The sequence below is a fragment of the Sphaerodactylus townsendi genome, linkage group LG03, assembly GCF_021028975.2.
Source record: "Sphaerodactylus townsendi isolate TG3544 linkage group LG03, MPM_Stown_v2.3, whole genome shotgun sequence".
Lineage (NCBI taxonomy): Eukaryota > Metazoa > Chordata > Lepidosauria > Squamata > Sphaerodactylidae > Sphaerodactylus > Sphaerodactylus townsendi.
In genome coordinates this window covers 27,750,207-27,767,471 of record NC_059427.1, presented here as the reverse complement: position 1 = coordinate 27,767,471, position 17,265 = coordinate 27,750,207, and the positions used below count along the sequence as shown (strand labels likewise).

General features: G+C 43.8%; 1 protein-coding gene across 1 annotated transcript in view; it reads right to left on the bottom strand.

The window, feature by feature from the left end:
- PTPRG (protein tyrosine phosphatase receptor type G) overlaps positions 1–17,265 on the bottom strand; it is a 703,641-nt gene that overhangs the window by 232,009 nt on the left and 454,367 nt on the right. The window contains exon 5 of the mRNA XM_048487318.1: positions 9,722–9,817. Within this exon, the coding sequence (XP_048343275.1) occupies positions 9,722–9,817 (96 nt within the window). The remainder of the gene's footprint in view (positions 1–9,721; positions 9,818–17,265) is intronic.

Genomic DNA, 17,265 nt, shown 5'->3' with positions numbered 1-17,265 from the left:
GTGCACATAAAAGAGATTATCTTCCAACCCCACACAGTCAACCCATGGATGCAAACGTTTCAACGCGGCAGGTTGCAGCCATCATGATCCAGAGACGGCAAATGCCTGTTGGCAGAACACAGGCAGGGAAAAAAGCAACCCGAGGCGTTTGTTTCCAAGGACAATCATTTTTATCAAACTAGCCAGTCTGGTTACCTTCGACACTTCCCCACACCCTCTCTTTCATACAATCCTATAATCAATCACCTGTCAGAATCCAGGCAATTGCCACAGTCAGAGTGCCAAGTAAGCATCTGGAAATACAGGCCGTAGCAAAAGGCAGAACACACAGGTAAAAATTCACATGAGGAAAGGATGGCCGAATTTGGCAGGATCAGCAGCAGAATCAGAGTTCAGAAAATTAAAATGACTGCAGCCAAGAGCAGACATCTATCTTCTCAAAAGTTTATACAAGATGGAGGATCCAAATTTTCTGGCCCGAGGTACAGATGTCTTTTTGTTGGATATGCCAGACCAAAGGTGAGGTCTGCCGGGGGGGGGGGGGGGGCCGGGTCTGGTTGGGACCTGAGCCTTACCTTTCTTCCCCTCTTCCCTAGTGCCCTGTCTCACCAACCTCTCTGTCCCAGCATATCTGTCTCCTCTGCACCTTCTTTCCTCTCTATTACTTCAACTCATTTTGTCTATGACACATATACCCTAGTAACTCTAAGATCTGTAGAAGGGGGGATACAACTTCCTTTTTACAGATAGGCATCACAGGCATACAAAGTACTGGCTCCATGTCAATTCAGGTGCATCCATGTTTACTTTGGAACACAGGTACAGAGGCGACCTGGGCATGCAGGGTTTTTCCTTTGTCATCTCACATGCTGGATGGAAACAGCCCGTGAGCTAGTGGTGGTCCAAAGATCAGCGTTTGGGTGATATTTATATAGTCTCTATAATCCAGCTGGTTATCCATCACAGCTTGAACAATTTTGGCTATCATGAAATACCAAAGAAGGTCCTAAGCTCCTTAACTTCCCGGCTTGGTTTGGAAACAAAAAAATTCTCAGTCCAAGCACCTGAAGGATCCAGGTTTTAACCTTAGTGACACTAGTCTACAAACCTACTCCCAGGCTCAGAGAAGTATTTGCTCTTTAATAGTTTACACTCCGGGGGAAACGGACATGATGGCCTAGAGTCCCTAGCATGATAGAATTCAAATAGAGATGCTGAAGTTGCTTCCTGCTTGTTTCTCTGAAAAAAAGGATCTTCTTCCTAGCAGTTTTGTTGGTTACTTTTTTATTTTTATTTATATTTTGCATTTCTACCAAACTCCCAAGGGTCTTGAGGCAGCTATTAGACCTAACTGGCCTGGGTGAACTCGACTGCCTTTAGACTGACCCTCATCATACCGGTCCTTTCCGCACAAACCTCTTAAAATGTTTTGAAACAGGAAATAAAACATTTCATCTGTGGAGTTTTGCATTGTTTCTAGCCTCAAAACATTTCAAATCAATTCCCTTTTAAAATGATTCTCTGGCTAAAACATTTTGAAAACGTCTTCAGTTGCTGAGCAATCTAGCGACTACGCTTCCCACACTCCCACACTTCCCTGCACTTTCTCCTTAGCGCCAATTTCTGAGCTCACTCAGTTACCCCTCACCTGTTTATCTGCAGTATTTCTCTGTTCGCTTTTTTCAATTTTGGGGTATCACGGGGGAGGGGGGGATCTTTGAAGCATCACAGATACAAGGAGTAGAGAATGCAGCACGAGGCTATGAAGCATTAAAGCACTGACTGAACACAGAATTTTTGAAAGGGGAGATCACATAATGGTAGCCAGGAACTGTTTGACGGGGTAAGCACAGGCATACATCATTGTAAGGGGGGGGGGGAGTTGAAAATGCGTAAGTAACATTTTAGGGGGTTTGTGCGGAAAGGGCCTCAATGTTGTGAGGGTATGTTGAGAAAAAACTTAAAAGACCTATAATGAATAGTGTTTGGGATTATTAATAAATCTATCATTTGTGAAAGGAGAGGTAGAGGTAGAATGTCAAATTTCATCCTGCCTTTTAAAATTTGAGCAATAATTTATCAAGCTCAAGGGAAGAAGCCTTTGCAGTACACTTCACTGAGGTTGAAGATGAAGATTAAACTGAACCCTCAATGCTGGTATGTACACCAGATGTAAATCTTAATATTTAGATGAAGCTCCTAGTTCATAAGGCTGTAAATCAGACAAGCTTTTTGTATTTCGAAAACGAAACAAATGGAGTCTGGAGTCCACGAGAGACAACCGGGTCATGTTCAAGGTGTTGGTTCTTACCTTTAAGGCCATCAGTGGCCTTGGACCTGCATATCTGAGGGACCGCATCTCCCCTTATTGCCCCGTCAGGTCCCTCCGCTCTTCGGAGGGATACTTGTTCAGGGTCCCCGGCCCGAAAGAGATCCGGCTGGCCTCTACGAGGGCCAGGGTTTTTACAGCCCTGGCCCTCTACCTGGTGGAACAGGCTCCCTAGGGAGATCAGGGCCCTGCAGGATTTGCAGAGCTTCCGCAGGGCCTACAAGATGGACCTGTTCCGCCAGGCATTTGGCCAGCTGGACTGTAAACAACTCCCTGTTTCCATCCAGCCCTATGGGCGCAAGGGTAAGGGGGGAGGGGGGAGGAAAAGCCGCCATCTGTTTAATGGTTCTGTTCTGTATTATAATGTTATAATTTTAATGGTTTTATTTATTTATATGGAATTATATTTTAATTGTTGTGCACCGCCCTGAGCCCTTGGGGGGAGGGCGGTTGAAAAAAATCTAATAATTAAATTAAATTAAACCAATGGGGAACCTCCATAGAGCCGTTCTCATCTAATCATTCCCTTCAGGGTGTGTAACCACAATCTGACACATTGTCAGCTAAGCTCCGAAGGACATATACAGCTTGTGCCTGTACCGATGTTTAATTCTAATTAACCTTGTAATTCTATTGTCATTAGGTCACCGGTACCAACAGATGGGCAACAGCAATTGTTCTAAGCAGGACTGACATTGGAAGAAAAATTCAAAATTACAGACCTCAGTCAAAAGAGACAAGTGTGTTCTGCTCACAGCACACTTGAATTCCTATCTCAGAATCTGCCACTCAAATTTCATGAACCTCAAATTCCAAAAGTAGTTTGGGAGAAAAGCGCCAGAGCTTTCTAAAAAGATTTATTTATTTATTTATTTATTTATTTATTTATTACATTTATTTATTACATTTATATACCGCCCTCCCCCGAAGGGCTCAGGGCGGTAAACATGAATATACAAATAGAGCACAAAATAAAATCAATACATCTCAGATCATTAAATAAATCATAGTAAATGGCTCTATAGGCTTTGAATCATTAAAACCCCATTAAAAGCAGCGTATTAATATCAAATACAATGAATAATACAATAAGAGGCGACCTACTAACCAATCCCCTAAAAGACGGGAGGGACGGCAGGATCCACAGATGTTAACGGGGGGGGGGGGGGCATCAGCGGCCAGCCTCCCCAAAGGCCTGGCGGAACAGCTCAGTCTTGCAGGCCCTGCGGAACTTGTTGAGATCCCGCAGGGCCAGCACAGCTGGAGGGAGAGCGTTCCACCAGGCGGGGGCCAGAGCTGTAAAGGCTGTATATTGAGAGAAAGGAGAACACCAACAGCATTTCTTCTTAAATTCTTACATTACATCCTGAAAAATAGATTGCTTGTGCACAACAGGTGTCCTTGGAGAGGCCATCTATGCACGCACAAGTACACGACTTCAGGTATGCATAGTCATTAATGAAGTGGACACAGGGCACACTTCAGACCTCATATGAGATATCCCATCAACCATGACCACCCCAATAAAAGTGGATGCTCAATTATACCAACTTCTGGGAAGAGAGCTTAATGCCGGGCCGCCATTCGGTTATTTTGAATGTTCACCCCTACTTCTTTTTATTGTTGTTTTGTTGATAGAATTGTTAGTGCTCAAGACTGCAGTCATAAGAGCAGTGAATAAAAGAAAAAAGGTGCAGAACAGTCTTAAGAAGGGCTACTGATGGAAAAACAGAACATTCAAATATATTACAGATTTTATTAGTACCAAATATAAAATACAGTCATCATTACTTTAATTTACTCCTTCTCTGGACCAACGTACTGGCTCTTGGCAACTGTCCTTGAAATCTAATGAACTCAATAAGAAAACTTTTATGTGGCTGAAGTTAAATTATTTAACAGGCAAAAATGAGGGTTCTTAATTATTAAATGTGTCACCAATAATTACAAAGTACAGCGTTAACACTCACTTAACATAGAATCTAAATATAAAGGAGGAAAAATTGATGACATTAAAGAAAGTCGGGTTACAGTCATGGCTGAGACTGTGAGTGGGGCTGGCAAACCCTTGGAGGAGTCTGGAATTATAGTTGTTCTCCAGATGACAGAGATCAGTTCCCCTGAAGAAGGTGGCAGGTTTCGAGGGTGAACTTCATGGCATTATTCCCTGCTGAGCAGTGGCGGAGGGCCAAGGGGACGGGGGTGCGTCGTGCATCGGGTGCACGCCTCGGGGGGCGCAAAATTGCCCCCTGGCCCCTCCCCCTTTCCCCCGCTGACTCAGGATGACGCCTCAAGAGCACACACACACAATTTTGAATACACTTTACGTTCTTTTTTTGTAGTACTTTTTGAGGCTGAAAAACGCAGCCTATTTACAGTTCAAGGAGAAAGCTGCCTGACGAACTATACTTCCCAGGAGACCTTGTGAGCCCCAAGGTCTCCTGGGAACTGTAGTTCCTCAGGCAGTTTTTCCCCTGAACTGTAACTAGGCCGCTTTTTTCAGCCTCAAAAAGTACTACAAAAAGAAAAGGAGCGTAGGTAAGTGTGGGAAGGGGGTTGGGGTGTGTGCTGCGGGGGGGCAGGGGGCGGAAAAAACACTCTGCGCACCGGGCGCAGTTTGGCCCAGCGACACCTCTGCTGCTGAGGTTATCCCTTGCCCTCCCCACAAATCATGCCCAAATCTTCAGAAATTTTCCAACCTGGGACCGGTAACCGTAACTGGGAGTCAGGAAGTTTGCGGGCTATTATTTATTTACGACATTTTTATCCACTTCTCAGCCAAACATATGACCTCCCGAAGTAGCTCAAAGCAACACAAATTCCATTAAACACAACGGCTCCTCGAGCAGGGGATTCGGAGCTGAAGTGGGTTTGTTCTTTTTAGACCCCAATCCGGGAAGTGAAGATCAACATAAGAACTGCAATGCAGGGGTCTGCATCTGGTCTGCCCAAATGTTCACTTTCTTTGGGAGAGGAAGTGAAGTCAAGGAACTTTCTCTGCTGATCACATGGTGAGAGTGAAGAGGGGGGGCATGTCTCAGGTGATCTTCTTCGGATCAGAATTGCAGCACTAAGTAACAAAAACATCTCAAAACAGACGGCACACCTATACAGTAAACTATGTATAATTTAAAAATTCCTTAATGGTTATGAAACAAGGTTCACTGTACAACCGTGTACCTAGTTTAGAAGAAAAAATCTTTATCAGTTAAATTTAAAAAGTGTGTGTGTATGAGAGAGAGAGAGAGAGAGAGAGAGAGAGAGAGAGAGAGAGAGAGAGAGAGAGAGAGCGCACATATAGAAGAAGAAGAAGAGTTTGGATTTATATCCCCCCTTTCTCTCCTGCAGGAGACTCAAAGGGGCTTACAATCTCCTTGCCCTTCCCCCCTCACAACAAACACCCTGTGAGGTAGGTGGGGCTGAGAGAGCTCCGAGAAGCTGTGACTAGCCCAAGGTCACCCAGCTGGCGTGTGTGGGAGTGCACAGGCTAATCTGAATTCCCCAGATAAGCCTCCACAGCTCAGGCGGCAGAGCTGGGAATCAAACCCGGTTCCTCCAGATTAGATACACGAGCTCTTAACCTCCTACGCCACTGCTGCTAAAAGAGTAGCATTTTTAGCCCTGAACTTCCTGGGCAGGAAGATATTCATGAAAAATATTTCTGTAATGCTGCATAAAACAAGGTTAAGAGGATCATTCAACCTATAATAGCTTAAGGAGAAACCTTTTATTTCATGAGGTCTTCCTAAGCCACGGTTCACTGGCTCCCACTCGGTGAGATGCTGCAGCATGCAATATGCAGCAGAGATTAAAACCACAATGGAAACCAAATGGAGCAGAGAAATAGCCTACAGGAACTCAGGGAAAAAAACACTGTGTTATTCAGCATGACTTTGAAAGCTTGGTGATATCTGAAACTCTCAATGTTGGTCCCTTTAATTTTCCTGCAAGTCTTTTTTTTTTTTTTGCATTTTCCAAAACTGTTTTAGCTTGGCAAAATATAGGGTGGGGTATCAAACCCAGTTCTCCAGATTACAGCCCAACATTCTTAATCACTGTACCACGCTGTCATAATGTGGTAGAATGATGTGATAGAATGTTGATACAGCAATGATTCCACCTGTTATACTAGTTAAATCCACTGATTTTTTTGAGAGAGATAGCAGTCTTTTAAAAATGTATTTTCCAACCTGCAATCTGAAAGTACAGTCCATTCTTTCACCTCAGGATTATATTACCTCATTCTTCTTCATTTGCAAACCAGAAGACAATTTTAAATAAATATGAGTTTAACAATATTTGTACATTTACATATTCATAAATGGATCCCATCAGCTTGGGACTCTTCCGCCTGTTCTCATATGGTTGTTAACACAAATACGCATAAATAATAGTGGTGAGGTGCTAGAAATTTAGCACTAAAACACACTAAAAGGCTCAGATTTCATAAGAAAACCTGACATTATGGGAAGTTAGAATTAGAAAGACAGTTAGGAAGAGGGGATCTTCTTGGTATGGTCACTTGATACAGACTAAGATGGTTGTGACAGGACATTTATGATGACTTCTAAGACCAATGGATTCATGTGTAACTAAATAATCAAGCTTGATGCATGGACATAAAAACTCTATTCCACTGTATATTTTTGAAGACACAATCCTTATTTAAAATAAATAAAGGAAAACTTCTGGAAATAAAACATATGGCTCATATCACAGGAGCTGGTGTTGCAAACAATAACAACATGTAGTGCCCTCAGGTAATTCATGATGTGAATTCTCATGGTCACTTGATAAAAACCTTTGCCTCTCGCTTTAAATAAAATTTATTCTTTGACAGCATTATAAATGCCCACACACGCATGAGCTGTGGAGGCCTCTTTCTTTTCACCTCTCCTTCACTATCCATGACCTAATTAATTTGTCCAATTATCTTCCTGGCTGTTAAAACGCTCAGTTTAATGTCAAGTGGTTTATTTTTAACAGCATCTGGTCCAAATGAATTGAAAAAACCCAGCATTAAAGCCACATTTTTGTGCTGGAAAGTCAGGTCTACTCTCCTGACAAAAGGGGGAAAAAAGCAGTCCAAGTGTAACCCAGCATTCCTTGTTTCAAATCTACTTAACAGAAATACTTTTGCAATCTCATGAAGACCGTGTTCTACATTCCCTGGAAAAAGGACATATCTGCCCCTGAACTGCTTCTGAAGGCCTACAATATTTTTTGTGTTTGTCTGTCTCGTGTGTGTGTGTGTGTGTGTGTGTGTGTGTGTGTGTGTGTGTGTGTGTGTTAAATTCCATCAAGTTGCAGCCGACATATGGTGCCCCCCCAGGGATTTCAAGGCAACAGACTTTCAGATGTGGTTTGCCATTACCTTCCTCTGCACTTCCTTGATAATTCCCAGTAAATGTATTAATTAAGGCTAATTCTGCTCCAAGACCTGACAAGATGAGGCCAGCTTGGGTTATTCAGGTCAGGACACGCACAATAAACAACTCCATACACAGCAATAAACAGCCCAGAAGGTACAGATCAGAACTAGGATGAACATGAACAAGTGCAGGCTATGACTTCCTACAGTCCATCAATGTACCAAAACACTCACATAGACACAATGACCTAGACCAGTGGTAGCGAACCTATGGCACGCATGCCAGAGGTGGCACTCAGAGCCCTCTTTGTGGGCACGCGTGCTGTCGCCCCAGTTTGGGCACTCGGCAGTGGCATAGCGCCAAGGGGGTGAGGGGTGCGCGATCCACTAGGTGCGCACCCCTGCAGGGGTGTGGCAAGGACATTCCGGGGACATGATGGCGGTGTTTCAGGGCGTTCTGGGGGCATTCCAGGGTAGGGTGGGGCAGACAGGGGCATGGTAGGGGCTCAGGTCGCAAGCGTGCCCTGGGTGCAGTTTCCCCTTGCTCCACCCCGGCACTCGGTCTCTAGACTCTAGAGGCATTGTCCTTTTTCCTATACAGAAACACTTCAGTTTTTACCACCTTTCTCCAAAAGACTCAAGGCATATTGGGAGTGAGTGAGTTCCTGCTGCATATTGTAGAGGGGAAATCTGCAATGTGGTGCTAATGGTCTCTAGGGGACATACTGATGTGTTTCCTGATGTCTATTTCCTTCTCATAAGAACATAAGAACTAGCCTGCTGGATCAGACCAGAGTCCATCTAGTCCAGCACTCTGCTACTCGCAGTGGCCCACCAGGTGCTCCCCCAAAGCTTGATCTGAAAAAAATATATACATTGAAAGCTCTTGCCAAAGCCCAAGAACTAGCTTTGTGTGTTGCCATACAGTGCCTTGTTCTCACTGGCATGGAGTTGCTTCACAATGAAACGCTAGGTAGAATTTTACCTTTCTAAGCCTACTGACTTCAGTGAATGCTTTGGACTTCCCTGACAACATAGTAAGATTTTATTGCTATGCTTAGGTAAATGTGTCCCCACCCCCACCCCACCAACAGTAATGTCAATTTTAAAACAGTACAGAATATACACACATCCACACAGGCATGTAACAAAAAAACGCTAAAAGACTGGCAATTTCCCCAAACACTTGAAACCACATTCTGAAAGGCACAGCTTGTGCGTATCTACTTGTGACAGGGTACCGGGATAAGGCTGGACCATCATTTTCACCTCAATTTATCCTTTTACTCAGAAAAGGAAAACCATTTCTCCAATATAATGAGACAAAGGAGCTGAACACCACTTCAATTTGACTTGACCTGTCAGCCATCATAAGCAGCGGCCCCTGCAAAGCACGGCGAGTCCTCAGGTGTGCCGAACCTGCAAATGAGCCGACGGAACATTCACATATCCGCAAAAAAAAGCAGCCGACACAAAAAGGGGCCTCCATAAATCCACTGAGTTGAAAAACTTGATTCCCTTGAGAAATGTAGTTTCCACAACAATTTATAATAAGATGCTACTTCAGAAAAGGAAGAAAAAGGAAGGAAGGACAGCAGGACTGACTGGCGATATTGATGTATATGCTGGCAATATGCAGGTGAATTTAAAGTTCTCCTCCAGCCTAACTAAACCGTTAATATTCCAAGAACTTGAGCAACCTACTTCAGCAGCAAGGTAAGTTCCATGATAAATGTGTTCTCCAATCTGTGCACCAGTCAAGGAGCCATAAAAATCAGAATAATTCATGCAAAGGTTTTCGTTATGTTTCTAAACACACTTATTTACATTTTAAATCACACAAGCAGACAAGGTGAAATATCCTTCATTCAGACAGGTGCAAATGAGAAAACAGATGCATCCATTAAGCCAGAAACAATTCCATGAATAATTACAACAATAATAGTACAAATAAAATCATCATCAACAACAAGACTTTGCTCCCTCTTTGCTAAAAGAGTTCAGGCTAATGCCTAACTTACTTGAAAGAACACGGCCATGGCTCCTATGATTCTTTTTTCTTGGATAGCTGTCCCAAAGCTGTCAAAGTCATCGGGGTTGTAGAAATAAATCTGCATCTGTGGGAAATTGAAGGACAAAGTGATATTGAGAAAGACAAAACTAGGAAGACCCAAGTTTACATCTCTGCTCATGAAGCTTACTCTGGGAAGAACTAGGAAGCGTCTGAGACTTCCTCCCTTCCCTACCTTAAGAACGTAAGAACAAGCCAGCTGGATCAGACCAGAGTCTGAGACTTCCTCCCTTCCCTACCTTAAGAACATAAGAACAAGCCTGCTGGATCAGACCAGAGTCCATCTAGTCCAGCTCTCTGCTACTCGCAGTGGCCCACCAGGTGCCTTTGGGAGCTCACATGCAGGATGTGAATGCAATGGCCTTCTGCGGCTGTTGCTCCCGATCACCTGGTCTGGTAAGGCATTTGAAATCTCAGATCAAAGAGGATCAAGATTGGTAGCCATAAATCGACTTCTCCTCCATAAATCTGTCCAAGCCCCTTTTAAAGCTATCCAGGTTAGTGGCCATCACCACCTCCTGTGGCTTTAGCTACCTTCTAGTAGCTAAAGTTGTTTATACAGGAAAATGTTACACAGTTATTCATACAAATAAAGACACAGAACAGTTAGCAAAGCTCTAGTATCTATTTATGACAGGAAGCAAAGACGAACATTACAGAACTTCACAAACCCTTTTGTAGATTTCTGAGACAGATCCAACAATTCCCATGATTTTTGCTTTGGTTGCGCATCACTGGCACACATAATAAAAGCAAGTTTCAATATCCTCCAGCTTGTACATTTGTGATGAGGGATGTGCGCAGCCACCCATGTCCAAGTATGAGTATCCCCTGTTCTTAAGAATGTACTTATTTGTGTATATTCACTCTATTTATACCCACTTTTCTCCCCGATGGGGACCCCAAAGTAGTTTATCGTAGTGCCCGTCAACCCCTCAAGTTGAAACAAAGCTGGTTTATTGATCAGAGGGTTGTGAACAGGATACACTGTGGCCCTGCCAGAACTAAAAGTCTAACTGATTGCTTCTAGATGGCCACCCTTTCCCCAGCATTCTCAAAAAGCTAAACCGTTTCCAAGCTGTGCAGCTTCTCCAAGGTCGGAGTTTTGATAAGGCCTCAGGTGCTGTAGAGCAGTGATGGTGAACCTTTTTGAGACCGAGTGCCCAAATTGCAACCCAAACCCCAGTTATTTATCGCAAAGTGCCAACACGGCAATTTAACCTGAATGCTGAGGTTTTCGTTTAGAAAAAAACAGTTGGCTCCCTCTTCCTCCGCCCGACCCGCTCGAGCAGGGGCCAGCCTGCTCTAGCTTCCAGCAAGTCCTGAGTGCACCGCTCTGTGCCTCTCTAGTATCTCTGCCTCCTCTGCACACACACCCCTCGGGCAGAAGCCACCCCGAGCACAGGCACCAGGCCTGCCAGCAGAGTCCTCCCTGCTCACCACGGTGCGCACATGTCGTGCTCAGTGGCCCAGGCCAGCCTAGATGTGTGTGTGGGGGGGTGATTTTCTGCCCCACACATGACGAACTCTGGCACCCGTGCCATAGGTTCGCCATCACTGCTGTAGAGGAAGAAAATGCTACTACTATCACAAGCAAAGCAAAACACTGTTAATTGTTTAAGCTGAGAGTTTCTGGTGCAACGGCCTCCCCCGGTTTGATGGCAAGAGCCAGGCAGGATCTTGACACTTATTACATTCTCTCCTTCTACATGTTATCCTCACAACAACCCTGTGACACAAGCTAAGAGTGTACAACTAGCCCAGCACTTGCGCTAAAAAGCTCTCAAAGCATTTTGTTTGTTTGCTTTATTTGATTTCTATTCCGTCCTTTCCTGGCATAAACTGGACTCAGGGTGGCTAACAACAACATAAAATGTTTAGAAAACATTAATAGTTAAAATAAGTATCAATCATTTTAACAATAAAAAAACAGCTAGCCTCCTACATAAATATAGAATAGAATACAATAAAATAAAAGGCAAACCCAGCGTCACCCATGTCATAACCCAGATTGCTGGGAAAGTCCATGAGTTATACTGGTTGGATTAGGATATACCATGGTGGCGAACCTCTGGCACTCCAGATGTTCATGGACTACAATTCCCATCAGCCCCTGCCAGCATGGCCAACTGAGGCTGATGGGAATTGTAGTCCATGAACATCTGGAGTGCCATAGGTTCGCCACCACTTATTTAGGAGATCCAGGTTCAATTTTTTTTCTCAGCCAAGAAGCTCAGTTATATGGCCGGGGCCAGCCAGTGTCTTGCTACTTAAGCCCTTTTACAGGGTTACTGGGAGGAAAATTTGAAGAGATGACATGCAAAATGCATGCCGCCCTGCTCCTTAGAAGACAGGAGGAAAAAATTAACCCTTTAATAAAAAATCAAAAACAGAGTATTAACATATAAAAAATAAAACTAGATGCAAGAAACAACCAACAAGGTCAAGAGAAAAAAAGATAAAAGAAATCAACAAATGCCTGTTTAAAAAAATGGGGGGAAATAGTGGGAGTCCAAACAATGCTGGCACCGAGAGCTATTCAATTCCACAGTCAAGATGCAATAACAGAAAAGACCCTGTTGTACATTCCTTCTCTGAGGACAAGTGTGGATAAGGGCTGAAATACTGGGATAATTTCTGTGCTGCCTTTTATTTTACTAAGGTGCTGAGTTTGTAGAAAAAGGGTAGCTCAATAAGAGAGCGGATTCCAGTCAGTGCATCTGAGGGATCTTTGAACTTGGCTTATTGCGCTTTGTGAATTAAACGCGGGTTGAGACATGGCTCATTCTTGAACTTTTATTTTGATTCACTCAGAGGGTAAGAAGCTTAGCGGTTCACCAACGCCGTCCTGAGAACTGCACAACACAAGTTGGGAAAACAATTCAGCAACTGTTGTGTTCAAACCTGGCTTTCAGCCAAAGCACCTCCCTAAGCGCTTGACGCTTATTAGAATGGGTTTATGACTTTCCCTTCTCTAAAGAAGATCCTTTCTAATTCCCTCCAAGTGGGAGGAATTTTGAGACATGTCCTGATTTCCTAACTCAATTGTGCTCTCTTTCCGCACAACCCCATCCGGCAGTTTACCTGTCGGCTTCCACCATACCCTTTTGATTGATTGGCTCACTACCTAGTGGTGATTAGTTGGTGAGGGCCTCCCCCGAGTTGAACATGGCTTTGATTGTCCTGCCTACCTTCAACCTCCACCCATTTTCCCCTGAGAAGGCGGGAACCCCCAGAGCAGGGCCTCTACAAAAGACTGTATCTAGGGCCCCTTCCTCACACGCAAAATAATGTGTTTTCAAACCACTTTCACAACTGTTTGCAAGTGGATTTTGCCATTCTGCACAGCTTCAAAGAGCACTGAAAGCAGTTTGAAAGTGCATTATTCTGCATGTGCGGAATTAGCCTAGGCCCTAAAAGAGTCTTCCGCCTGGCTTGGTCGTGAGGCAGTCTGCACAAATGATTTTTTTAAACTGTCAAAATAAAGTTCGGGACTTTCAGAAAGCAATTGGATATTTCAAACCTTTCAAGAAATACAGCGCATCTGAAGTACCACAACTATTACAATGACGGAAAATATTTAATCCTCCAGAAGCAGAATACGCTTTGTTTCCATTGCTGGGGTGTACAGGAAAAAGAGCCACACTCAGAAAATAAAGATGGGATATTTGGGCAAAGCAGCAACCAGCTACAATAGTTGCTGGGAAGCCATATCATTGTGCTATGGTGATATATTGCTTTCACAAATATGAAAGCCATCAAGGAACTGTTTAGCTCCATCTGCTTTCCTGCAGGAGCCATCCTAATTTATTAACAGAAATGCACTGCCATTTAGGGGCATGCATACAGGCAGCAACATGCGGATGGCCTTCTGTGCTGTATAACCAACACCTGTGCATCAACTGTTCCTACATTTACAAATCCTTGGAGTGCCAGCAGCACCTGCAGTTCAGTATTATTCCCCTGTTCACCTGGGAAGCTACTTTTTTCAGCAGTCTGAACAGAGAGACTTCATAATCATTACTGACATTTTCCAAAAGAGAAACTATGCTAGTCTTGCCGTGAAAACACAGCAAGTTGATCAGTGTTGTTTGGTTGATGGACTCTGGTTCGAAAATCAGCAGACATGGGAATTACTCTTTCTTCTTAGTGGTCTTTGGTACAGGCCCGTAAGCCAAAAGTTCTTTCACTTATAAGCATTACAGTTCCTGACAATTAAAACACATTCTCTACTATAAGCTGCATCTGAATCTATGTACCTATGGCAGACACTCATGTTTCTAGGTTTCCACATGCGCGACAAACAGGCCTCCATGTGGAAGGAAGAAAGAACTAGCTTTACCCAGTCTCAGACTTTGGACATGAGTTAGGCTTTGGGGGCTAGTCACTGGGTGGCAGGTTGAAATCACTTAGCCCATACACCTGATAGCTTCTTTGAAGAGTTCTACATATCCTTGCTGGTAACTACTGCATACTGGAGATAACCCAGCTTTAAATTTTTTACATTTAATTATATGTTGACTTCCATGAGTTGGAACCTAATGTTTTGTTCCACCACTACTTGGGCATGAATTCCTCTGGCACAATGGCTCTTATGCTGAAGTATTAGGTATTGATTGGACAACTGATAAAGATCTGCAGTTACTTTTGTGTGTGACTGTTCAAAACCATAACCACAGATATTCATAATAGTGTGTAGAATAGGGTTCTATTCACTGGGAGTAGGGAATCCCCCACTTTGGGGCCCTTTTCCCCAAATACCATTAAGAGGCCAGTGGGGTGTGTGTGTGTGGAGGCTTACCAGGTTGAAATTGAGGCCTAGGCCTCAATGTCGTCAGTGCATTGACATCACTTCTGGAAGTAATGTCATCAAATCACCAATGACGCAGGAGATGCTCTGGTACGTGAACAAAACTCTAATAGAAAAATAGCTTTTATCATAGAGTTCTTTCTCAAACATCAGGCTATCTCCAATGTCATTAGTGACATGACCTCATTTCTGGAAGTGATGTCAACACACTGACGACGTCAAGGCCTAAGCCTAGAGTGAAGGCCTAGCCCCACCCCCACTGGTTGCCTCCCCCACCTGGCAACCCTAGAGTGGAAGTACACTACCATGGCTATTCCATGTGACATCATCAGGCCCCAGTCCATGAAGGTCTGGGTTTGGGATCCTCAGGACCTGGCAACACTAAGCAAGGTGCTTGGGATAGGTTGCAAGACAGAAACCAAGCTGTTGTAACATATACAAAGGAAGAACTGTGAGAACCTTTCCCCCCACAAGGTAGCCAAATAATCAGTGGCCTCCATGTGGAAGGAAGGGTGGATTGGGGAAGCAGCATTACTTCCACGGGTTCTGCAATTTGACATGTCTGTAACTGGTTCTTCTGAACAGAGCGTATATAAAAGACCCACCAAATGTGTAGCGTGATTTCCCACTCTGCCGATGCTATGTATTTGTTACATACAAAGAACCAAATACGGGGCATAATTAATCCAACTTTGAAGTCTCTAGGTCAGGGGTCAGCAACCTTTACCACCCAAAGAGCCATTTGGACCCGTTTTCCACAGCCCCAAAGATCTACAGAGCCACCTCCGGTTCAGCCCCTCCACTCACCTTTCCTTCCAGCGCTGGGAGGCGGAGGCGCTGGGCAGGGAAACCCCCTCTGCCCAATGGAGCAGGCAGTCGCCGTGGGGCAGAGGGGGATGGCGGCTGTGGGGATAGCAGAAGGAGGATGGCAGCTGCTCTGGCAGGACACACCCATGCTACCCTCTGACCTCCAGGCCACGTGGAGCCGCAGTATAAGGCTGAAAGAGCCGCATGCGGCTCTGGAGCCACAGGTTGCAGACCCCTGCTCTAGGTGATTTGCAAGGCTATTTCTCTACCCTTTTTCACCAAAAGATCTACGCAGAATGGTAAATTTATCTGCCACTTCTTCCTGGACCTCATTTGTGTCACAGAGGTCCTACTGCCTGCCATGTCCCACCTCCACAAGCCTGGTTTGAATGAAAAAAAAAACCATCTTTACCACTTTGTAGGAGATTGAGTTTTAGGAGATTGAGTATTAAGTTTCATTTTTCCTGCCCCCCCCCCCCATCTTAGCACTCTTAGTTTCCTTTTTATTGTGTCTGCCATTTTGTGTCAGCTTCAGGATCCTCCATGATGCTGCCACCATTTGAAGAATGTTCCCGGGAGGTTCCTTTGCTTGCCGCTCATCCGACGGCCATTTCAATGTGAAAAGCAGATGAACAAAGTGTGTTTTTCCTGGCAATTCTGTGCATGTTTTGTTTTTGTCTTTTTATTTGTTTTAAATGAGAAATCTCTGCAGCTTCAATAACACCATTTTGAGAATTGCAGCCGTTCGGAGGGCAGGTCTATCTCTCACAACTGAAAGCCACCATTACTTCTTAATGGGATGTAGATCTGCCCAATGAACAGCTGTGACTCTCAAATGGTGTCATCAAAGCTACAAAGATTTCTCATTTTAAAAAAACACAAAAGACAAAAACGACATTTTTGTTTCCAACAGAAACAGGTATATTAACAGACCTTTCATTTATTTATTTAAAAAATACATCTATTTACTCATAAAAATCTTTGAAATAACAGTGAGATTTCTCTTCAGTTTCAAAAGCCAGTTCCTGCCCTGTTGGCCATTTTTTCAATGGAAAGAAACGTCTTCATTTGAAAAAGGCAAGTTTTGCTGATGGTAGTTTGAAGCAATATGAATGCTCCTTACCAAACTACAAGGTTTAATAGTACACAGTTTTGATTTTGATAAAGGCTGTGCTTTCAAATGATTCTTTAATGTTCATAGATATTTGGGACTATTTTCATCTGTGAAAGCACGCTACTTTTATTTCTATAGTACCACATGAAATCATAAGAGTTGAAAGAGACCACAAGGGCCATCAAGTTCAACCCCCTGCCATGCAGGAATACACAATCAACGCACTTCTAACAGATGGCCAACCAGCCTGTTTAATATCCTTCAAAAAAGTAAACTCCACCAGACTTCAAGCCACTGCATTTCTACTGTTGAACAGCCCTTACTTTCAGGAAGTCCTTCCTAATGTTTAGGTGGAATCTCTTTTTCTGTATCTTGAATCCATTACTCCTTGTCCTAGTCTCTGGAAGAGTCCCAAGCAGATGGAATCACATCTGGGGGCCTATGCTAGTCTCTGGAACAGCAGAAAACAAGCTTTCTCCATCTTCAACATGACATCTCTTCAAATATTTAAACATGGTTATCATGTCACTTCTTAACCTTCTCTTCTCCAGACTATACATACCCAGCTCTTTGAGTCTTTCCTTGTAAGGAATGGATTCCAGATCTTTTACCATTTTGGCCTTCCTCTAGACCAGTTCCAGTTCTAGACCAGTTCCAGCTTGTCAACATCCTCCTTGAACTGCGGTGCCCAGAACTGGACACAGTATTTCAGGGGAGGTCTAACCAATGCAGAATAGAGAGATACTATTACATCCCTTGATCT